The sequence below is a fragment of the Chlamydomonas reinhardtii genome, chromosome 2 (genome assembly GCF_000002595.2).
Source record: "Chlamydomonas reinhardtii strain CC-503 cw92 mt+ chromosome 2, whole genome shotgun sequence".
NCBI lineage: Eukaryota > Viridiplantae > Chlorophyta > Chlorophyceae > Chlamydomonadales > Chlamydomonadaceae > Chlamydomonas > Chlamydomonas reinhardtii.
The window spans coordinates 3,301,654-3,324,667 of record NC_057005.1 but is presented as its reverse complement, the minus strand read 5'-3'; the positions used below and the strand labels follow the sequence as shown (position 1 = coordinate 3,324,667).

General features: G+C 63.1%; 6 protein-coding genes across 6 annotated transcripts in view; 2 read left to right on the top strand and 4 right to left on the bottom strand.

Annotated features, from left to right (window-relative positions):
* CHLRE_02g095090v5 (uncharacterized protein) overlaps positions 1-1,783 on the bottom strand; it is a 6,662-nt gene extending 4,879 nt beyond the window's left edge. Inside the window, exons 1-4 of the mRNA XM_043059558.1 lie at positions 1,379-1,783; positions 1,119-1,168; positions 745-883; positions 419-493 (exon numbers count right to left, since the gene is read on the bottom strand). Of these exons, the coding sequence (XP_042927190.1) occupies positions 419-493; positions 745-883; positions 1,119-1,168; positions 1,379-1,489 (375 nt within the window). The 5' untranslated portion in view covers positions 1,490-1,783. The remainder of the gene's footprint in view (positions 1-418; positions 494-744; positions 884-1,118; positions 1,169-1,378) is intronic.
* Positions 1,784-1,883: 100 nt separating this feature from the next.
* Positions 1,884-5,929, top strand: CHLRE_02g095089v5 (uncharacterized protein). The gene is made up of 9 exons (XM_001701141.2): positions 1,884-2,108; positions 2,234-2,311; positions 2,774-2,824; positions 3,054-3,117; positions 3,460-3,519; positions 3,825-3,878; positions 4,197-4,301; positions 4,624-4,681; positions 4,914-5,929. Exons 1-9 carry the CDS (start codon positions 2,052-2,054, stop codon positions 4,969-4,971), a joined length of 585 nt encoding a protein of 194 aa, XP_001701193.1. The 5' UTR covers positions 1,884-2,051; the 3' UTR covers positions 4,972-5,929.
* Positions 5,930-6,013: 84 nt separating this feature from the next.
* On the top strand, positions 6,014-10,519 carry CHLRE_02g095088v5 (uncharacterized protein). Its single transcript, XM_043059557.1, has 3 exons — positions 6,014-8,290; positions 8,540-8,832; positions 9,083-10,519. Exons 1-3 carry the CDS (start codon positions 6,044-6,046, stop codon positions 9,759-9,761), a joined length of 3,219 nt encoding a protein of 1,072 aa, XP_042927189.1. The 5' UTR covers positions 6,014-6,043; the 3' UTR covers positions 9,762-10,519.
* Positions 10,520-10,751: 232 nt separating this feature from the next.
* On the bottom strand, positions 10,752-16,410 carry CHLRE_02g095087v5 (uncharacterized protein). Its single transcript, XM_043059556.1, has 9 exons — positions 16,254-16,410; positions 16,000-16,093; positions 15,517-15,797; positions 15,145-15,321; positions 14,739-14,942; positions 14,264-14,604; positions 14,020-14,091; positions 13,484-13,881; positions 10,752-13,296 (listed from the first exon to the last, which is right to left on the bottom strand). The coding sequence occupies exons 2-9, from the start codon at positions 16,082-16,084 to the stop codon at positions 12,803-12,805; spliced, it is 2,052 nt and encodes a 683-aa protein (XP_042927188.1). The 5' UTR covers positions 16,085-16,093; positions 16,254-16,410; the 3' UTR covers positions 10,752-12,802.
* Positions 16,411-16,981: 571 nt separating this feature from the next.
* CHLRE_02g095086v5 (uncharacterized protein) lies at positions 16,982-22,583 on the bottom strand. Its single transcript, XM_043059555.1, has 7 exons — positions 21,907-22,583; positions 21,584-21,632; positions 20,785-20,899; positions 20,413-20,492; positions 19,720-19,834; positions 19,133-19,293; positions 16,982-18,706 (listed from the first exon to the last, which is right to left on the bottom strand). Exons 1-7 carry the CDS (start codon positions 22,061-22,063, stop codon positions 18,352-18,354), a joined length of 1,032 nt encoding a protein of 343 aa, XP_042927187.1. The 5' UTR covers positions 22,064-22,583; the 3' UTR covers positions 16,982-18,351.
* Positions 22,584-22,631: 48 nt separating this feature from the next.
* Positions 22,632-23,014, bottom strand: part of CHLRE_02g095085v5 (uncharacterized protein) — a 3,642-nt gene continuing 3,259 nt past the window's right edge. The window contains exon 6 of the mRNA XM_043059554.1: positions 22,632-22,962. Coding sequence (XP_042927186.1) covers positions 22,951-22,962 — 12 coding nt within the window. The 3' untranslated portion in view covers positions 22,632-22,950. The remainder of the gene's footprint in view (positions 22,963-23,014) is intronic.

Below are 23,014 nucleotides of genomic sequence, written 5' to 3'. Positions count from 1 at the left end.
GTGTGTCAAGCGACGTGCGTGTCGATGGGATGCGCCATAGCAGAAAGTTGTTTGGAAGAGGTGTTGTCGGCGTGCATGATATGCTGGCAGGCGTGCGCTTGCTCCTGGCCTGTCCCTGTCCCTGTCCCCGTCCCCGTCCCCGTCCCCGTCCCCGTCCCCGTCCCCGTCCCCGTCCCCGTCCCCGTCCCCGTCCCCGTCCCCGTCCCGGCCCCCGTCCCGGCCCCCGCCCCCGTCCCCGTCCCCGTCCCCGTCCCCGTCCCCGTCCCGGCCCCCGTCCCGGCCCCCGCCCCCGCCCCCGCCCCCGCCCCCGCCCCTGCCCCTGCCCCTGCCCCTGCCCCTGCCCCTGCCCCTGCCCCTGCCCCTGCCCCTGCCCCTGCCCCTCTCCCTGTCCGTCTGTGATCCCAGTGTCCACGCGCACCTCGAGTGTGATCAGGCCGCTTGTCATGCGGCGCAGGCCCGCCTTGGCCGTTGCGAATGCCACGCAGCGCGGCGACTGCAGGTGATGGAAACGACAGTGGCAATGGCGATGTCATGGCATGTATACAGTATGCAGGGGCTGCGGGCTGAGGGGTGTGGAAGTTGTGGAGGCCGACGGGCGCTGCGCGCCTGGCTCTTCAAACAGTGCGAAAGGCCTCGCAACCCCACCTGTCAGTGCTCGGGAGCGCACGTTGCTTCGCACCTGCCCCGGGCCATATGCGGATGACCGCTCAGTCGTGCCTGGATCATACCCGGCCCCAGACCCACCACGTCCACCGCCGTGACGTGCGCCTGCGGGCAGGCCTTGGCGATGAACAACGCGTTGTCGCCGATGCCGCAGCCCGCGTCCAGAACTCGCCCCGAGAAGCAGCCGCGCAACACTAGGTCGCGAACGAACTTCTGGGGCCTGCGGGAAGGCGAGCGACAGGCAGGCAGGCAGGCAGACAGGCAGAGCTCAACGAGCTGATAGTCACTCCAGAGCTTACCAAAACATGTCTGAGCATACAGATGCCAAACGAGGGCATTTGGGGTTTGGGCTTTGGAGTATGTGGGTGAGACCGGGGTGGCGCGAACAACACGAACAAGGCGTCGTGCCTCCGACAACTGCAACCAGCTTATCAAGCCAGGCGCGCTATGCTCACCGATGGATCTCCCAGGGCGCCAGACCGGTTCCACTTATCCGAGTCAGCATCTGCAGAGCGCGATGTTTGCATACACATGCCAGGTGACATGCAATTGCAAACCGCGTATCCCAGTGGCGCGTCACGGCGCTCCACATATTCTATATAAAGCATACAATAAGCGTACTAGGAGCGCAGCCGCGCGACGAAAGTGGCACTTGCGGCTCACGGCGCAAAGTTCGCGACCGATTGCGGCAGCCATCCCTGTCAATAGCGCTCACCTTTGTGGATGGCGCTCCAAGCACGTGATAACGCTCGGATGCAACAGCCGCGTGCACCGCCTCTAACGTCAAAGCGGCGGGTAACGGTTCGCCAGAGCCAAAATCGAGCATCTCCAAAAAGGTCTCCTCCGTAAAGCTGTTCATAAGATGCATATCATCTGTAGCGAGCGAGTCGTGGCTGTAGTTTGCGCTCATATAGCTGGAAAGGCGCGAAGACTGCTGAGGCGCACCAGCGTCAGAGTTGTCACGAGTCCCCGCATCTTCAGTTGCTGCTTCATTATCTTTCACTACCTGAAATGTTGTTTGCATAGCCATCGCGGCACTGCTGGGCGACGACGAGGCCATTTAGGTGCTCCACAGGACGTGACCAAAACGCCCTTGATTGGTACTGATTCAATACTGCATCTTCAGTCATAAGGTGTTTGATATGTTGTGCGTGTTTGTGGGTGCCCACCCCGCAGAAAATCGCTAAAGAGCGCCACGGCGGTCACCGCGCCCATGCAGGGGGTTTAGTCGCAGCCGTGTACACACTTAATTCGCAGCAAACATAGGCAGAATTGTCTTGGAAACTGCAATTACATTAATGCAAGCGTCGATTGCACGTCGGCACTTCCAGGGAAAGCTTGCTGGCCGCTGTCCATCGTGCAAGCCTAGGGTATTACCAGTTGCAGCAATGACTACTCCCAGCAAAATCCATTTCGCGACTGGGAATAAGAAGAAGCTCGAGGAGGTGGGCAGGGGGCACGCAGCGTGCCGTGGACTGCCTGCCGTCTTGCTCGCGACCCTCAACCTGTCCAGGCGCCCCCTCCAACCCCCAAGTTTTCAAATGTCAATGGCGATGCGAAACCTGTACAGGTGAACGCCATTCTTGCAGCTGGCGCCGAGCTGCCCTTTGAGGTTGTGGCGGCTAAGCTCGACTTGCCTGAGCTGCAGGTGCCCAGGGCGGGAGTTGGCGGTAGTCTAGGAGCCTGGGGCCGAGGGCACAGCGAGATTGTAATTGTGTGCCGTGCCCATCGTTATGGTTGAGGGGCAGTGTCTTGCCGCGTGCCGACCTGATGGGGTGCATAGTGATGGTGGGCGGGAGACCAAGAAAGCAGCTGGCTGACTGCCACACGCCCTCCGGAGTCCCAGGGCTGTGTGCATAGAAGGGTGCTCTGCTTGACTTGGCGCGTGCTAGCCTTCAGGGGATATGAGTTGGACGCACGCGGTTGCTGCTATGTCGAGCCTCCGTGGCAGGACCGCTGCATGTGGCACGCGGCGTGAGACGCGTGACTACCGGTATCTTCCGGCCATTTGGGGCCCCGCGGTCGTCATTGCATTATGTCATTTATTTGCATGCGGTACACGTGTGTGTCGGCACTGCAGTTGACTGAACACGGTCATGTTTCTTTGCAGGGTGAGCCGGAGGAGATCTCCAAGGAGAAGTGCCGCATCGCAGCCAAGCTGGTGAGTGGCCGCCGCGGGGGCAGCGCTGGCTGACAGAGGCCTTAAAGGCGCAAGCACACTAGCCAGCGTATCCTTGGCAGCTGAGATTTGTGCACGCGATTTGTAAATGGGGGGCCAGGAAGGCGGAGTTAGGTGCCCGAGCCCAAGGAAGGAGGGCGGGAGGGACAAAACGCATCATGCGATTGCCTGTGATATAATATATCCTGCGCGTCGCTGCTGCTTGCGGCAGGTCGGCGGCGCGGTAATGGTTGAGGACACGTCGCTGTGCTTCAATGCAATGCACGGGCTGCCAGGTAGGCGAGATCAATGAGGCCGTGCCAAGGCCCCACATGCTGGGGGCGACTCCACATGCTGGGGGACTCCACATCCTGGGGCCGACTCCACATGCTGGGGGCGACTCCACATGCTGGCGGCGACTCCACAGCTGGGGGCGACTCCACAGCTGGGGGCGACAGCACATGCTGGGGCCGACAGCACAGCAGCATGCTGCTGTACTTACGTGGCAGGTCGGGACAAGGAACAGCAGTGAAGCCGCTGGGGCAGCCACCAACAAGCTGCGTGCTGCCACTTACAGCGCCCCGTCCTGCATAAACCTAGCCTTAACCTAAACTATCAGTATCACTACAAATGCGCAGGCCCCTACATTAAGTGGTTCCTGGAGAAGCTGGGGCACGACGGCCTCAATCGCATGCTGGGTGAGCACATGTGTGTATGTGTGTGTATATGTGTGCATGTGTGTGTGTGTGTGTGTGTGTGTGTGTGTTGAAAAGGGAAACAGAACGTGTGCATGTCACAGTTGTGCACATGGGCCGACTACAGCACTGCGTTGGCTTCGCAAGAGCAGTAATGCAGGTGGGGGCGGGCTGCAAAGGACAGCACGTGGTGACCCAAGCATGCATGGCTAAACGTGCTATGGAATGGAACGAGCAGTGGACGGTGGCCGCCGACTTCATTCTATCCTTTGCGAGCCTATGCCCGCGTGCCCTCGTCCTGCTCACAGCTGGATTCGAGGACAAGTCCGCGTACGCGCAGTGCATATTCGCCTACACGCCAGGTGGGCGCACCCACGTGTCAATGGGCTTCTGCGCAAGCACCGCTCATGCACCCCAACCTGCGAACACGCGGTCTACTTCAGATGCGGGGCGCACTGCTGGAGGGGTGCCCGTCCGCAAGCACGTGACATGTGGCCAGGCCTTGAGATCGGCACGCAAAGCCGCACGCTAAGCCGCAAGCAATCAAAGCCGCACGCGCCGCTAGGACGCCGGACAAACCCGTATCATTCTTTTGCAGCCCCGCCCACCTGCACTGTGAACTGACGCTCTCCCATTCCACTGTATGCACCCCCTACACCTTCCCATTCCCCTTGCCGCAGGGCCGGACACGGAGCCCATTGTGTTCGTGGGGCGGACTGAGGGGCGCATTGTGCAGGCGCGCGGCCCCACCGACTTCGGCTGGGACCCCGTCTTCCTGCCCGACGGTGAGGCGCACCTTCTGAGAGTCATCGTGACCGTCGCCGTGCGTGGTTGCGCTGGAGGGGAGAGGGTCGCACACGGGGGAAAGAGCCGACAGCGTGCTTGCGGAAACAGCGCCTGTAGCACGGCAAGCACTGCGCTGCGATCAGGGTTGGTTGTGCGTGCGTGCGTGCGTGCGTGCGCGCGTGTGCGCGTGTGAAATGTAGTAGCAAAGATGCTGTGCCAGCAGCCACGCAGTGGTAGGACAGAGGCGGGCAGGGGCGGGCCCAGCGCTGCCCAGCGCCTGGGACTGAATGCATGCCGCTGGGCCTTTCCTTGCACATGCAGGCTTCACCGACACGTATGCTGAGATGGACAAGACAACGAAGAACACGATCTCCCACAGGTCAGCACGACGCCACCTTGACCGACCCCTGCCCCCGCAGTTGGTGCATGGGCACGCCTGACGCCAGTAGTACCGGACTGCAGTTTTGTCCAACTATCCCTGCTGACCTGCTGCTGCCTTGTCTGCTGCTGCGATAGCCACGTGTGCACGTACATACTGCCGGCTTCGGGCCATCATGCGTCCCGTTCACAATGGCCTTGCCGCTTGCTTCTTCTTCCGCGATCTTCTTCAGGTACCGGTCACTCGACAAGCTGCGCACCTACCTGCTGTCGCATGCCGCAAGCAAGTGAGCGGCGCACGGCACGCTCGTGGACATATGAAGGAGTCAGTGGTCTGGGTGGATGGGTCCCAACGCTGTGATGGTCTCGGGAACATGGCTGGCTCGGCGTGCAGCACAGCGTGCTGCGCATGAAGCGCTGCTTACCGTTGCATGAATGCTGATGGTGGGGTTGCTAAGTGAGGACAACCCGTTGTGCGCAAAGGTAGCGGCATGCGACGGGCAGCTATCAGTAACGGAGTTTGCCGGCGGCGGGCTCGACGAATGAAGGGGGCGGTCTGCGTGTCGCGGTGCGGTCTGCCACACATCTTGCCGCGTGCGGAGCTGAAGTTAAGGATACCCGATTTGTGTTTGTACTCGTTGAACCACTTGCGAATACCGGAATACGTGCCAGCGCCCTCAGTGCCGATGCACCTCTGCTCATCGGACGCCGCCTCGACGATTATCTTTGCGCCTGTAATGTGTATAGCCTACTAATACTTAAAACAGTGCACTGGCGGAAACTTCTGTCATTTCATCAGAATGCGTCGTTCAAGGGCGTAGAGTCAACTCGCAGTCAACACGACGTGAAAGTGGGGGCACGACCAGCCCTCGTATCGATGACTAGGGTCGTAACAAATGCATAAATTGTCGTGCAAATGCTACAGTGGTTGCTTGGCCAACGCGGTAAGAGGCGGAGCTCCGAGCGCACGAGCCGCGAGGAATGCGACGTTGCGGTTCCGCGAGCACACCAGGCCGTGCGCACGAGCCCCGCTACCGCAGGGACAGATGCAAGTCGCAAACGCGCTTGCGAGCACCCGCTGCTTCAGCGCACTGGCAGGGCGCCCGGTGCCGACACGAGGGCGGACAGCCCCTCCCGGCGACACCACGACAGCGCTACTAACTTCACCCAGCGGCCCGCAGCCCCGGCCTCGCCGGTGAGTGCCTTCGCCAGGCCAGGGTATCGGAGCATTGCAGATCCCACAAACACCGCACCGTCCTCCCATCGCCCGGCGAAGCGTCCTCGGGGGCCGCCGCCGCATGCGCAACAAGAGCCCACAGCCACCTGTGGAGAAGGCGTCGACGTAAGCGAGCCTTTCAACAAGATGTCCCCTGACCTGGCGGCGCCGGGAAGGCAAAGCTCGGCAGAACCCGCGCACGGAGTGCGGCGGCCCCAGAGCAGAGCGCGAGGCAGCGCGAGCGCATTCCCCCATCTTCGACGACGGCGCGCGACCGAAGCACAGCGCGCTGCTCCGACGCCAGGTCCCGCGTCCGGCGCCCGCGGCGCGCCCCAGGCGCCCGCCGCAGCCGGCCTGCCGCCACCAGCCCAGCTGCCTTGCCCGTCTCGAGCCGGCCGTGCATTAGATGCTGCGGTGGCGGCGCAGCCCCCCGCCGGCAGGTCACACGCCCGGGCCCACGCGGCACACGGCAGCGGCCACGGCTGGCGCGGGCTGACGCTTCCATGGGCGTCGGGGAACACCGGCGGCATTGCCACAGGCGCGGCAGCTGCAGGACGCAGAGTCGTTTCCAAGCGCGGCTCCGGGGCAGCCGAGGTGCAGGAGGAGATGGCTTCGGCACTTGCGGCGGCGCTGCGTAAGAGGCCGACATCAGCAGCAGCAGCAGCAGTAGCAGGCCGGCTTAGGGCTAGTGTTGAGGGTTTGGACGGCGCTCGGCGCAGCAGCAGGTCCGGCCGCCACATGCCACCTGGAGCCGGTGTGGCTGCGGCGCCTGCTGCCGCCCCGCCGGCACAGCCGCCAAGTCCCACCTCGGGGCCCTTGAACCGGCGAGGCCGGCCAGCCGCACACCAGGATGGTGACACGGTGCGGCCAGGCCGCCGCAGAGTGCACTCCGCGCCGCCGCCCGTGCAACCAGAGCTGCGGCGCCGCTCGTCCAGTGGGCAGGATCGGGTTGCTGGTACACCGCAGGCAGCGGATGCACCAGCGCCGTTGCTGTCGCAGAGGGCTAACGCCCATGCCGGCCTGCATCGACGTCAGGACCAGAACCAGCGGCAAAGACGACAACAGCAACAACAGGGGCGGTCCCAAGAGCAGCTGCTGCAACAGCAGCCATGGGAGGCGCCCCCGCTCGAGACTACATCCATGGATGCCGCCTACCCACGCCTGGCACTGGCGGTGCGCGAGGGGCAGCGCTGGTGGCCACACCTGGCCGACGTGTCGATTGCGGTGCGGGCGGCTCGAGCGGCTGCGGATGCCGCCGCACTGCGTGCTCTTGGAGTCGCCCTCGATGCCTCGAAGGAGGTGGAGGAGGGGGAGGCAGAGGCGGAGCAGGCAGCATGTGAGCAGGGCCGTGGGGATGCGCTGCAGGCCGCCGGCACCGAGGCGGTGTGGGCCAGAGCCGAGGCCTGGGATGCAACCGGCGGCCCAGCGCAACCCAGCAGCAGCACCTTCGCAAGCAGGGACGTTGCAGCTGCTACTGCTGCTGCTGCTGTCGCAGCAGACGCCATGGCTGGGGCCCTTGAAGGCCGCAGGCGGGGCCTGGCGGCAGCAGCAGCAGCAGTAGCCCCCGCGCCTGGGCCGGCACATGCGCATGTGCGACCGGGGCGGCGCCAGCAGGAGCCGTCGACAAAGCGGCCTAAGCGCCAGTCCGCGCCAAACGACAACAACGCAGGCGCAAGCAGCTCTGCCGCGGTGCCGGAGCCATCGGCCGCAGCGGACTTGGCTGCGGCGCAGCGGCGGATGCTGTCGGCGCGCTGCGGCCCGCTGCGGTGGCTGCCGAGCGGCCGGCCGGCTGCAGGTCTGGCCCATGCAGCCCTCAGGGACTACCTGGCGGCCGGCGGAGGCAGCAGCCGCACGGCAAGCGCGGCCAGTGGCGGTGCGGCCGAACGCGGCGGCGGCGGCGATGGCAGCGGCGGCGGTGGCGGAAATGCTGCCGGCCCAGTGGCTGCTGCTGCTGCCGCTGTCGTCAAAGTGGCGGGGCCGGCCGCTGCTGGCAGGCGACTGCGGTTTGCTGCGCTGCGTGGCGACCCCGCACTCCCAGAGCTGGATCTACCAGCTGCAGCCGCAGCGCCTGCAGCAGCAGCAGCAGCAGCCGGAGAGGTTGCAGCTGGGCCGCCGGCTGCCGCGCCTGATGCCCACCAGGAGGCGCGGGCGGCCGAGCTGGCACTGCTGCGCTGCCCGCATCCCTCCTGGGCGGTCCGGGCCACGGCCGGCGACGCGGGCGGCGGCGCTGGGCGCTACTGGTGGCCGGGTGTGCTGACGGCGGGCCGGCTGGGTGCGGGCGTGAGCAGTCTTCCTTTGGAGCAGCCTTACATGGCCGCATGGTTCCGGTCGCTACTGAGCAGTGGAGGAGGAAGGGGAGCCAAGGCGCCTCAGCAGTGCCAAGTGCGCGTGCAGGTGCGTGGACGGCGTGCCCGCGTGTTGCTGGGTTGGGGAGTGGGAGGTGCAGGCGGGATGGGATGGTTGCCTTATGAGGCGGGTATGTGCTGAGGTGGGTGGGGTGTGTGCCGGGGCGGTTGGGCTGATGGGTGAGGTAGGTGGATGGGGGTGGGGCGATGAGGATGGCTATGGGTTTGCCGCGCGAGGTGGAGTTGGCAAGGCGCAAGGCGTGCGCTGACCTGGCGCTAAACTTATCTGGGGATGCAGGTGGAGCTGAATGGAGTGCTGCTCCTGCAAGATTACGACGTCGCGGGCCAGGGCCGCGCCCCACCTCAGGCGCCGCCGTCTGCCGCCTCGATGCCGCCCCTGCGTCAGCGCTGCCAGCAGCAACTGCCGCCCAACCTGCAACACCAGGGCCCGCAGCAGCAGGACCCGCAGCACCAGGGCCTGGAGCATGGGTCGCAGCGGCCGCTGGTGGTTGAGGCGCTGCTGAAGCGCTCCTCCGACGTGCCATCAGGCGGCCGCGTGTTCGGAATGCCGCCGGAGCTGCTGGCTGGCAGGTGTGCGAGTGAGCGGTCCGGGCATGAGGGGGCCGGGCGGGTGGGCGGGCAGGGGCTGGGGCGCGCATGGGAAGCCGTGTCGCTGGGGCGGTGCTGTTGCGCTTGACTGGGCCTGTTGGGGCCTGTGTTGCTTTGGCGCATCAGCCAAATGCGCATGAAGGAGTGCATTGGGTTCATGTTGGATCCGGAGTCGGGCCAGGTCTTGCATATCCTTGCACTGCTGGCGTCAACGGCACATGCGTTTACGCAGGTACGTGCGCGGCTGGCGGCGGGAGCGGGGTCGCCGCGCCGCCGCAGACCAGCAGGGCAGCGACAGCCCCAGCGGCCAGCTAGGGCAGGGCGACGTCAGCGACGGACCCGAGCCCGAAGAATGCCCCGCCAGCGGCCGACAAGAGCAGCTGAGGGGCCCTAGCAATGGCGCCACCGCAGTAGCGGGGGGAGCCAAGGCCAGCGGCACACCTGCCGCCGCGGTGGGGTCTGTGGCGGCCTCAGCGGCCGCGCGTGACGCTGTGGGCGACAGCCGTGGTGGGTTGCGGCGGCGGCGGAGGCAGTCCGCTCCTGCAGGTCTGGAGCCAGGCCCGGGACCGTCGCCGACGTCTTTGTCGGCCGCTACACATGCGGTCGCAGCGCCTGCAGCCGCTGCCACCGCCAGCGGCCGCCGCGCTCGCGCGCCCAGTGCATTGCTGGAGGCAGCCGCCTTAGGGGCGCAGGCGGCGACGGCGGATGCAGCAGCACCCATACCGCCTTCCGGCGAGGCGCGTCCCCGCCGGGCCGCATCCGCCAAGCGGCCGCGAGGGGGCTCAGCGGACGAGGCTGGAAACGCAGCAGCCCGCAGGACGCCCGCCGCGCCGGCAGTGCGGGAGCGGGGCCCCGGGACGGCGCTGCTAACGCTTGTGCTCTCAACGCATAACCCGACCAAAATTGTGTGAGGCTGTGAGGCGCTCAACTGCCCAAAATGTTAGGAGTTAAGATGGATCGGAACAACATTGGATGGACGTAATGCACGTGGTGCTTGGTTGCAGGTGGAGATTGCGGGTGTAGGGAAGCTGGCTCGGGTGTGATACAGGGTGTGCTGCGCATTAGCTCACAAACGGTTCCTAGGTTATATACGCCGGTAGGTGTAGACAAGACACAGCGGGATGACTAAGTAGGAGAACCTGTGCAAAGGCTTGGAGGGCAGGATCAGCGAGTACCGGTAATGATGGGTTGGGTTGGTCATAGGGCTAGTCTAGTCAGGTTGTAAGGCTGCGAAGCGGTCAGGTGGGGTAGCCTGACGCTGAGCCGCAGTCATGTCATTGCGATTGACCCATGCACTAAGCTTGCTGAGGCTGTTTGTGCCTGGTTGTGCCCGGCGGTAGGCGGCACGCGCGCCGATCGATGTCCCTTTGCTATGGGGCGCGGTGTGTATCCAAGTGCTGTCAAATGTGAGGAGACAGGACACGAGGTGGAGTCAGGTCATCAGGCATTGCTATGGGGCCTGCGGTAGAGCGCAGGGAGCGACCTCGCAGTCAGGGCTGGGATGTCGAGGGCCGCGAAGGCCCACTTTCAAGCAGCGCCAGTCCCCTCAATCTGGACAGCAGTGCAAACCGCAAAACGGCAAAACTTTGACGCCAGTGCCATGTGGGCATGTGGCTGCTACTAAAAGCGCTCATGCCCAGTTTCATCTTCCTGAGGAACTAGAAATCGTCACCGCCTCCAGTGCGCTGAATTGCTGGACGAACGCTTGCGATGACTTGCACTGTAGTAGTGGGCCACAACTAAAAGTCCCCACCAGAGACACCCTGGAGCTGACACTACTGAATGAGGGCCACTACGGTACTCCGCTTACGGGGACGGGGCACGGCGCAGACCCACGCTTTCTAGTTATTGCAGCCAGGGCACCCGCTTGGTGTTGCTGCTTGGCCCACCGCCCATACACACATACGACAACATGGTGGCCGTATTTGCCGTACGTACAGCCGTACATGGCCAACCATGAGCCCATGACTCATGATGCGTCCGCGTCACGCTCGCCGGCACGTGTGTCCGACGTACAGCACGCGCGAATGTCAGCACACCGCCAAGCTGAACACAACCACCCCGCACGTCCGCGTGCGTGCACGTCGTGCCCCCACCCCTGACCGGAATTCGTCCCAACACCCGACCCATTGATTCCCGCGCACAGACCAATCAGACAGGCCTTGTCGATTCGCCACAGCGGTACCATCCAAGCAACTCATATGTGTGAGACGCCTAATCGCATGTACACAACCTACTGTCAAGTAAGTCCTAAGAAAGCACAGGCGCCCATTCGACTTCGCGGGACGGATGTGGCTGCATGCTGCAACTCAACCTTCCAGGCCTTCCCGCTCCACCTCCCCTACCTGCCATACATGCCGCCGCCGCGCCAAACCCCTGCCTACGCGCATGGCATGCCCAGGGGGGGGGGGTACGAACAATAGTTCCAGACCCCACCCCGCAAAACCTCCCGACCCCCCCTGACCGACGACCGACCGTGCCGTACCGTGCCGTACACCCCCTAAACCCCCTCTGTTTTCTTCCAGGATGGTGTCAAACGACTGCTTTCAGCGAGCTCTATTAGCATGTAAACACGGAAAGTTCGTCGGGCGCGTCTTGACCACAGCCATGTTGTCGACATGTAGTCAACATCTTGCGGCCGTTCAGTTGCACCCGTGTAAAGCACGCTTACGAGACTTACCTACGCATGGGACATACACGTGCGTTTTCCTCCGGCGCGCAAGCACCGGTCCGCGACTTGTGGCACGTTCTGGTCAGGCGAGACATGTCGCACCCCAACATCCCAACCCAACATGTGTTGACGGGCGGTAGCCCTTCGTCTTTTGGTAGGCTCCTGACGTTTCCCAGCCGTAAAAAGCATCCATTACATGCTTTGGGCAACGGTCTGGGCTTGCCCGGCTGTCTTATGAGGCCCAGACGAAAGGCACACCGTGACGAAACCTTGGGGACCGTGGGGACCGACGACCGACCCTGAACTTTGGGGGCCCATATCTCCGCAATTACTACCCTGATCAAAATTCTGAAAGCGGATTCTGAACGCTCTCGTCAAGCTCTTTCAATTTGAAGGGTGGGGTATGTCTGCGGCATTCTTACCCCCCCCCCCTGGCATGCCCCTGAAATACAAGCGTCACACCCACCACGCCCACACTCCACAGCTTCACGTTAGCACATACAATGAATAACAGCATCGTCAAGAACAGGAATTAAAGCTTCATGAACGCTGAGAACCACACTTGTCTGCATGTATGCTGCTGCAGGTCGTCTTCCGCCACCATGCCTCATGATGACACTTGCGGGACTCCCATGCACACACTGACACACACCAACGTCTCCACCTCCCAGTATCGCACTCGCTGCGACAGTTACGCTACACATACTACCATGATAGTAAGCGTTGACTACCGCGACGGTAGCTATTAACCTCAAACTTGGGAGCGCCATGCAGACAGACACACGCTACCTAGGAAGAGACAACATCTAAGTGCAACAGACTTGGATGGAAGCTCTAGGGATGAATGGTGCAGCTGTTTACGCCGCGGGCACAACTCATAAGCACACAGGCAACCTTTCAAACAAAGGGATGAATGGGGTGTGCACCGTGGGTGTGCACCGCACAACTGCTGCTGATACCGTACCGACATTTCTTCTACCTTCCTACGACTGCCACCCACAGCATCAGGACGGAGGGCAACTGCATGCGTTGTCCTGCTCTCGGGATGACAAGAAAATTGGCTCTCACTCTCAAGTAAGGGCAAAATGCCTGATACCGCGTCCCTTGCTCAGGGAGGGGCCCGGAACGGCTCCGGGGGATGAATGCCAAGATTTCCCACCCCGCACAGCACACAATCCCACACAGGCGCACACACTCATCTACTGCACACCCTACTCTTATGATCGGACCAGTACCAGTGGCACTGTCTTGAATCGTTGCTCCACGTATGCAGCTATGAAACTACGCGCCGCGCATCAGCTGGCGCAGGTGCTTGGGCTTGGTCAGGCCCGCCCCCACTCCGTTGGCGTTGCCATTACCAACTCCGTTTCCATTTCCGTTTCCGTTTCCGTTGTTGCCGGTCGTTGTGGTGGTGGTGGTGTCGGCGGTGCCTGGCGACGGGGTCTTGGAACTGAATTTGCTGTTCTTGCAGTCGCGCGAGCAGGTGGATGTGGTCTCGCGGCCGACCGTGCACTTGCCGTCGCCGCAGTAGCCCAGGGGGTCGTTGCAGGCCTTGCAGTCCTGGGCGCAGATGGAGCAGTCCTCCGTGTAACCCCTGCGGGCGCTGGTGCACTTGCCGTCGCCACAGAAGGCGCCCGTGCCGCAGGCGCCGCAGTCGGCGCAGCCGCTGCTGCCGCTGAGGCAGCGCTCGCCAGCGGCATAGTCGCAGATGCCGTTGTTGTTGCAGGCGGGGCAGGCGCCGCAGTCCTTCGAACAGGAGCTACAGCTCTCGCCGGCTGCAGCAGCAGAGCAAAGATGGATAGATGGAAGGGACCGGCGATAGTAGTATCAGTCTATCTAAGGGTCATGGAGCGTCATTCAAGGCAAACACGAAGCATCAAGGGCAAATAAAGGGCCAAGAACAGACAGCACGTTTCACGCACGCACCGGACCAGCAGGCCCCCACAAGGCGCAACTGCTTACCGCCGCACACGCCATCTCCGCAGCAGCTCTTGGAGCCGTCGGCCTGGACATAGCCGCAGTCGGCCGCGCAGGTGGCGCACGTCTCACCGCCGCCGCACACGCCGTCGCCGCACACCGCACACACGCCACAGTCGGCAGGGCAGGAGCTGCAGCTCTCCCCGGCATCACACGCGTTGTTGCCGCAGACAACGGGGGACGGGGACGGCGAGGGAGAGGGGGATGGGGAGGGAGAGGGGGAGGGAGAGGGGCTTGGGGAGGGGGAGCCGGTCCACATGAGACCCTGGCAGTTGTCGCCTGAGCAGGACATGAAGCCGACGCCGTTGGTGTAGGCGATGCGGAAGAAGCCGCCATCGCCCCACCACGTGCCCCAAGAGTTCTTCACAATCCAGAAGGCACCACTGCGTGTGTGCGTGTGCGTGTGCGGGAGCGAGGGCGAGAGCGAGGTAAGGGGGGGCACGGAGGAGGGGACGGCGCGTAGAGCTCATGCAAACGCAAGCGAGTACCTGTATGCGAAGGCGCCTTCCTAACCAACTCACGTGTCGTTGTATCCGACCACGGACACCTGGTGGTAGCCGGCCAGGGAGCTCACGCCGTCCCACTTGTACGGACTGCGTATGCGGAATGGACCGCATGCAACACAATGTCAATGGGCAGTAATAGCTTGGGTGCTAGTTTGGGCACATGGGCCTATGGCCAGTGAGGAAGGCGTGGAGAGGAGACGGAGCGGCCAGGCACGCACCAGGTGCAACACTGGATGCACAGATGATGAGTCAAACTCACGCGCTGGCTTTGTTCCAGTTGAAGAAGTCGTTGTAGACGGCGAAGTAGGTCAGCAGACTGCCGTAGGTGCGGATGTGCGCCTTGGCGGCCGTGAGGTCGTAGATGGTGGTGCGGGTGAAGGCGCCGCCGGCGTACAGCACAGGTGTGGATGTGGGGGTGCAGGTGGTGGGGGCGGCCTTGTAGGGGTAGAAGGGCTCCTGCGGCAGGTTCTTGGACACGATGACAGACGTGGCGGCGGAGGCGTACCAGCCGCCGCCGCAGGAGGGGGAGCCGGTGCCGTCACAGAAGAACAGCCACTGCTCTGACAGGTCGAGACTGTTGGACGCGGTCTTGGAGCCGGCCTGAGGGTCGGGATGGAAGGATAAAAGTAGAAGTAAAAGTGTGCGCGTTAGATTCCGTTCAAGCGGCGAAAGAGCGGTACAAGGCAGGCAGACCGCCGTACATGCTTGCTTGCACGAAGAACGAATCCACTCACCCCGACGGCGGCCTCTGCGGAGGCGACGGCGGCGAATGCGACGCAGCTGCCGCAGCTGCCCTGGTCCTTGACTGGCGTGATGAAGCTGTAGGAGGTGGAGTTGGCCTGGCGCGAGTCCCACACAGGGTAGGTGATGGCGGCCACAACGCCCGAGTAGGTGTAGCCGCCGCCAGAGGTGCCGCTGGAGGTTTGGGCCTGGGGCACCTGCAGTGTCGCACACACAGGGACAACACCAACACACGGGTGTGGGGGCCCCTGGTCAGCAAAGGAAATAGCGAGGTGCGTGTGGCAGGTAAGGGCCCGCATCTCCCATGCGCACCCACGTTCCCTGCAAAGTGCAGACACACACTCACGCGCACACACCCGCTAGCAAGTAGCAGCCCTTGGCACTCAGTACGGTACTCACGTTGGCATCCTTGAAGGCCTGGGCCACTGCTGATCTCGGCAGCTTGTCGGCGGCCTTGGGGTCAAAGCCCTTCTCCTTGAGTTTGGCCGCCACGCGCTTGGCCGCCGCCTGCTCCGCCAGACTGTCACCCAGCTTGGTGGCGCCGTCACGGGCCAGGGTGGAGGCGTCCACGCCCTCCTGTGGGAGATGATGCGGCATGTGCGGGGTGGGAGGCAGGAGATAGTATGGGTGATCGAGGTGCTATGAACTTGGCAGGAGCGAATGCTGGATGGAATCGAACGGATGTTGACCAAGCGAGCGATCCGGTAGCATCTACGGTCGTACCAGGAATGTGGTGGGTAGCGACCCGATCGACAGATATAGTAAACTCACGGGCAGGATTAGGCCGGACAGGCTGCGGGCGGAGACGTAGATGCCGTCACACTCCTGTGTGTCGGACGCGCTGGCGTCCAGGGCCGTGAACACGGGGCGCGTGGGCACAATGCGAAGCTGGCCCGCGGCGGTGAAGGCGTTGCAGCGGGGGGTGCTGGCGCACACGTCAGCGATGGCGCTGACGGAGGTGGCGGCGGCGGCGTCGAGCGTGGCTAGGGTTACGGAGCCAGCCGCGTCTTGGAGGCGGTAGAATGTGTAGCCGGCGACCGCGGGGCACGCAGCTGCGGGGGCGGGGAATTTAAGGCAACGGCAGGGCAGGGTTAGGCGAGGATGGTGGCAGGAGAGGGGAAGCGAGCGAGGGAGAGGGCCAGGGACGGTGTGGCCACGGGAGCAGCGTCGCGGGTTAGGCCCATTGTGGGCAGCGCCCCAGCAGTACCGACACGTTATGGCAGAAGCTGACACCGCGGCGGAAGAGCCGCTTACGTTGGGCATTTGCCATGCGTGTGGAGCAAGCTGCCAGCGCCAGGGCCAGCGCCAGAATCGCCCGACAAAGCCTGGCCGGAGCCATCGTAGCGACCTGCATGCAGGCAACAGACCTCTCTGATTCAGTATTCTCGAGGTAGGAATATGTATAAGCTATTGTTATCTATGCATATAACAGGCCAGCAGGTGAACCGATGGTAAGCCGGCAAGCGCTTCAAGCATCTACTCCGCGTAAGGCTGTGCTCTCAGCTCACCTTAATGGACCAGATATATTAGATAGCACGAGAAACTGTAAATACAGCAAGAAGAAAAGGAAATCTGCGGGCAATATGGCTTACGCTGAGTTTCTTTTCACAGTGGGCGCGTTTCTCATTGTTTGGGAGTCTATATCGATTTTAATTAGAGCTTCAGGATATAAGGATAAAGGAGAGGGCAAAACGGCAGCTTATGAAGGCGAGGGCGATGCCCGGCTGGCGATGCTGCCCGACGGGACAGCTTCCTCTGCGGCGCCGATCAGCAGCAGCCGTAGAGGTAGGCGCAGTCCCCGCAGCTTGGGGTAATGGCACAAAGCCATATCGATGACGGCTGCGACTGCACCATCAGATCGGACTCAGCTCCGGTCGGGAGGAAATGTGTCGGCGCTGCACTTGCACCCGGCGCTCGGGCACTGAGTGCCGCGACTTCCAACCATTCCGATAATAAGCAATATTATTATAAGGACTTCGCAAGCGTTCGTCCACCCAGAACATGTGCTTCGGCGGCAACACCGTTTCGAATTCGTCAGGAAGATGGCACTCCGCAAGAGCCGCTTTTAGTTGCCACTGCCACATGCTCAGTGGTGATGATGGAGTTAGGATTGTGCGTCCATTGCTGTCCAGATTTAGGGGACTGGCCCTGGTTGGCGCCCCCCCCCCCCCCTTTCAAGGACCAGTGCCCAGCTTGGTGCCCAGCAGGTCTGGGGAGTGGGGAGTGTGCACACAATGCGTAATCGCCCTTGGTTGCTTGCACGACCCTACTATGACACTTTATGTCCCACATTGTTACCGCCCGGGTATCGGCACATCGCATAATAACATAGTACCATGTGCACTCACGCCTGCTTCACATGCACCTGCTCCTGTCCGGCTCCGGATAATACAGTTGAACCCGTCCTGTACCCCTGGTTGAGCAGTCGCCGGAGTCCCCGTCCTCGTCTCACGCTACACACTGATGCCACGCCGCTCGCTCCATCCACTCACCACCTGCGCCCCTCCATCTACATAATACGCAAACTCTCCTCATTGCCTTGCAACTATTAGGGCAATCTGGCCTCTCAAGTCTTGAGCATTCTTTGTCCGGACATGCCAACAAACACATAAGACCAGCATCTCAGCGCACCAGGCTTGCAACCTATGCATCAGAAAAGCAGAAGAGCCCCATCACAAACTCAAAATCTCGACTGAGCAGCGCTTGTCCCGTTGCCAGGAAGGGGCGGTGTTGACGCTTCACCAGACTCGCCTGTCTCCGTCCACGAATGCCACGCACGGCAACCAACCAAGGCCAATCAAACGCCACTCACGCATTTGCGGCTACGATGCCCGCGAGCAGCCCTTGCAGCCGACCAAAAGAAAAGCACCGTAAAGCTGCGGTCAGCTCGAGCCAACACGGAGAGAGCAATGCCACGGTGAGCCCTCTCTACAGCCTGGCGTGGCGCGCAAGCAAAGCTGCTACTGCCGACACACGCTTAGGCGCAACCCCGGATTCAATTTCAGTACGTACACTCTGGTTCCGAAAACGATTTCGATGCTCGGGACCGGCCTCGCGACCGGCCTCGTCATGCCTCCACACGGCTGAGGCTCGCTCACGCCAGTGCGCCATGCCCGCACTCGGCATTGGGGCTCCGAACACACGGCCCAGTCCATGCCCGACACCGCACCGGCACAGCCAGGGCCTCAACCCACAAACCATATGACGTAATCAGCTTATTCCTCATTGGCATCACGCCTCAGGTCGCGACCGCAGGCCGTCATAGCACGCCTCGCGCGTGTGCACACACGCACCCGAACACACCCCACTCGAATAGACACACACACACACACACACACATACACACACACACACACACACACACACACACACACACACACACACACACGTCACACAGCAGTGCTGTTCAAAGCCGCAAATACTCTCATGTCACACATCGTCGCACACACACACAGCTGCGCGCCACGGCGCAGTCCAGCACGCGGTGCGGCCGGCGTGACGTCGCCGTCCAGCGAATACATGACACCGGGCCCGCGGATACATAACGCCGGGCCCGCGCCGCTCCCCTGTTCACCTGCTCGCCATGCGCCCTGCCTGCCTGCCCTCTTACCGCCTGTCCGCCGCCGCACCCGCGCCGTGCTCCACATCCCCCGACCCTGCGCCGCTTTTCCGCCGCACCGACGAGTCCTGGCCCTGAACCAGCGGCGTCGTGCCGTTGCCCTCCCCATCCCCACTCCCGTGCCCGTGCGCGCTGCTGCCACTGCCGCTGCCGCTGCTTTGCCCCACCGCCGCGACCTCCCCCGCCGCCGCAGCGGGCTTCACGACCACCGCTGTCGCGCCTTCGGGCACCGCCGGCCCGCCCGCGGCCGCCACCGCCGCGGCCTCGGAGGCGGGGACGGGGTGCCAGCACGAGGGAGGCCAGGCGCCGGGGCGAGGGCCGTTCACCCAGGCCTTCAGGTGCCTGTGTGTGTTTGTGTGTTTGTGGAGTGGTCAGGGAAAGTTGGGGGTGAGTGGTGAGGCGCGTGGCTCTAGTTCCCCATCCGTTACCTGCAACATGCTAACAGCACCGCCAACGCCGCACTTCGAAACCTCAGTATCTGTGACCCCCCCTTCCCGAGTCACGCCGCCCCCCCCGCATGCCCCCATCCGCCCAGCTAGTTTGGCTTGGCTTGGTTTACTTTGGGCTCTCATACTTATAACCCCCCCTCCCCTCCTCCTCCCTACTTCGCCCTCTCCCTCCCTCCCTCCCTCCCTCCCTCCCTCCCTCCCGCTCCCCCTCCCTCTCCCTCTCCCTCTCCCTCTCCCTCTCCCTCTCCCTCTCCCTCTCCCTCTCCCTCTCCCTCTCCCTCCCTCTCTCCCCTTCCTTCGCTCGCTCCCGCCCGCTCACTTGATCATGAGGCTGCCCAGCAGGCACTGCGTGGCGTGGTAGATGAGCAGCGGCAGCGACAGGATGCCGGCGTTGGCGGACTTGCCGAACAGCACCGAGATGAGCGGCATGCCCAGCGCCAGCGTCTTGGTGCTGCCGCACATCACCACAGCCACAGCGTCCTGGGGTAGGCCGAGAACGGGAGATGGGGGATTACATTCATAACTCTTCAGGAGGGGAGTTGGGGGCTCGCAGGCATGACCGGTGAACAGACGGCGGCGTTGAGGTGGCGTCCGGGTGGGGGTGGGGGTGGTGGCGGGGCGCAACAGGATCCGGGCTGCAGCCACGGGAGCGATCAACATCGTGACAAACTCTGTGCCGCGCCGCCACCCAGGGTGCAGGCCCCTGCTCAACACTGTGCGACCCTCCCGCGACCGCTGTCAACCCGTCAGCCCCTCCCCGTCCCTCCCCCCCTCCATCCCTCCATCCCTCCCTCGCTCCCTCGCTCCCTCCCTCCCTCGCGCCTCCTCCCTCCCGCCCCCCCTCCCTCCATCCCTCCCTCCCTCCCTCCCCCCGGCTCGCTCCCTCACCCCCGCTCCCTGCCTCACCGGCTTGTCCATGCTGAACAGCTTCTTGAACGGCACGAAGGTGGCCAGCAGCAGGCACATGACGGTGAAGGCCAGGAACATGCCGATCTCCAGGAACAACATGGGCACCCAGGACCTGTAGGGGTTTGGGAGAGCGTGGCGTGTGGGGCGTGGGTGTGGGGTGGGTGGGTTAGGGAGAGCACAGGGCAAGGGAGCACGCAGGACTGTGTACGCGATGCGAGTGTGTATGTATTCGTGTGAGTGTGTTTTTGCCATTCTAGGGGTAGGCGTTCGAGCAAGACGGCAGTGAGCACCGGTGGTGCCAAAGTGCAGGGGGGAGGAGCATATTTTGGCTCCCGCCCCAATGCGGAACTGAAACCCAGTGGGGAAGTGTCCGGCCCACAGACAGCAGCGCCCGGCCCCGCGTCGCCCCATCCGTGGCCTGTACACCCCGTGTCCGCCCCCGCCACCCCCCTCCCCCTTCCCCGATCCCGGCCCCCTCCGGCCTCCCAGCCACCATCCACCCACCCAGTCCACACCTCAGCCGGCCCACCCCACCCGACTGACAGACCCCGTGCTCACACACACAGACCCACCCGACCCACGCCGTGCACACACATACACACACACACACACACACACACACACACACACACACACACACACACACACGCACTGCTTCTCGAAACCCCCCCGCGGCCTGCGCTCTCTCACCCGGCGCCCAGGTGGATGTCCTTGTGGAAGGTGTTGCAGAAGGTGTTCCACACCAGCAGCACGATCATCACGTTGCCCACCTGCAGGCAAACAGGTAAGCAGGAGCAGGGGCAGGGTCAGAAGCAGGGCGTGGCATACAGAGTGTCAAGTCAAAGAGTCCCCATACTCACATGCACAGGCACGTGTCATTGCTCTGAACACAGACATACACCCCACCCCACCCCACCCCACCCATCCCATACACGCACGACAACACACACACACACACACACACACACACACACACACACACACACACACACACACACACACACACACATACACAAAACACACAAAACACACAAACACGCACATACACATACGCGCCCGCACCTTGCCGAAGTTGATGTACTCCTGCGCCTTCTTGACCAGGTCGGGCCCAAAGTACTGCACCAGCTGCCCCACCACCAGCGGCGCAATGATGGTGATGGCCATCTGGACAATCACACTGGGGGGCGAGAGGGGCGAGGGGGCGGGGGGGGGGGGCGGGGGGAAGGGCGGATGGGGCGGGGTCCGTAGTCGTGTGTGCTGTGATGCGGCAGCAGATTGGCGTGTGGAGCGGCATGGAGCGCAGGGCCGCGGCGGGGGGGTGCGGACCGCGGCTCCGGGCGGCTGCATCGACGCCATCGACGCCTCCAGCCCTCCGTGAATCCAGCCCTCGATGCAATCCGCCCCTCCACGCCAGCCCGAGCCCGACTCAGTGCCTCCCGCCACACCCCCACATCGCTCGGGTTGCGGGCTGGCCGCCCCCAGCCGCCCTGCCCTGCCCCGCGCCGTGCCTCCCTCGGGGCTGCCGTGTGCCAACCTGCCACGTGCCACCACACTGCGAGCTCTGCCCTGTTACTCTGCGGGCCACAGCTGTAGGTCCTCGGCCGCACCCGGTCACCCCTCCATCCTAATACATGGACGGCTAACCCCGGCACACACCCAGTGCCCCTTCGCCTGCTCCGCACCCTCCTCACGCTCGCCTGTTCCTCCGCCTGCGCCTCCTCTTCTTCCTCCTACGCTGCCTCCTCGCTTCCTCCGCCGCCGCCCAGCACCCGCGCCGACCACCCCTGGTTGCGGTCTGGGCCCCCTGCCCCTGCCCCAGGCCCCCGCACCCCTCCCTCCCTTTCCATCGCTCGTAACTCACTCGCTGTAAGAGGCTTGACCCGAGCGCTTGAGGTACAAGTACAGCCAGCCTGGGCGTAAAAAGCACGGGGGGGGGGGTAAAGTGGGGTAAGCCCAAAGGAGGCACGTGCAGCCGGGTGCAGTCAGGCGGTGGCGTGGCAGCTGGTAGTACATGTGCGACACGTAGTATCATGATGAGGCTGGGGGGTGAAGCTGCACGGCCTCCAGCAGAGGCAGGGCCCAGTCGGGCCAGACCTGCACAGTCGTGGCACAGCCCCACGCACCCAAACCCAAACCCGTCAACGCTTGGCCCTTCCCCCCTCGCAGCGCTCCCAGGCTTCTGACCTGGCGACACGAAGATGCCGATGATGTTGCCAACCACCGCGTTGATGAGCGCGGCGGCCTCGTTGCCGCCCGACTGCTTTGTGAACACCACGTTCGTGCTGATGGTCGTGGGCATGGTCATGGCCACCACCAGGCCGTTGACCAGGTCCTCGTTCATACTGGTCCGTGCCAGGCCGCGAGAAATTCCATAGCCAATGGCTGGCGTCAGCACGAGGCAAATGCACTGGATAAAGAGATGTAGATGGAGCCGAGTCGCCGCGGTTAGCAGCGCCTTGGTTTTTAGCGAGCATCCTGACAGAAAGAAGATGATGATAACAGCGCCGTATTTGATGGTCCACTGCGCAGCGATCCACCCGCCATTGCGACCGAAGTCAGGCACCGCTTTGGCAAAGCCGATGGCAAACCCGAGCGCTAGGATAAACCAGTGCTCGCATATGAGGTCCCACGCCGCAAGGAAAAATCGTTTGACGGGGTGGGGCTTCTCTGGAGTGTCAGCCGAGCCGGTTGAAGGCGTTGGCGGGGCCTCCTTTACAGGCGTCTGCTCATTGTTGTTAGGTTGTTGGCTCGTTGGCTCGCGGCCAAGAATGCGGTCTTGCGGGCCCTCAGAGAAGGGGCCCTCCACTGTCATGTTGAAACAAGCGCAAAGAAACGAGCGCAAAGTGCCAGTGGGTGTCCTTAATATGTGCAGCTTGAATATGTTAAGGGTATGCGCCCAATTGCTGCGCCGAAAGGTATGCGGCGTGAAGTCTTTACGCTGGCCGCTTGGCCTCGGGTCGTACCCCAAATAGCACAGTGGGATCATGCACACTCAGCTTCTTTACATCTATCCATAGGTGCATGACCTCTTGAAGTCTTTACGAATTGGCCGCTTGTCTCTCCCGTTGGTTGCCCGCCGGGGTACTTCTAGACTCACGCATGTCCCTCAGGCCTAGGGCCATCATCGGGCTCGGTGCACGCGCACCAACAATGGTGCACGTCACGGCCATGTCCACGTCCTAGACATCCAACTCACGCATCCTAGCGCGACTCAAGCTGCCGAGCCATCTACGTTAGCACCTGCAACGGCCACGTCCCCCCATCAGTAGACAGGCGCAGGAGCGAAGAATTC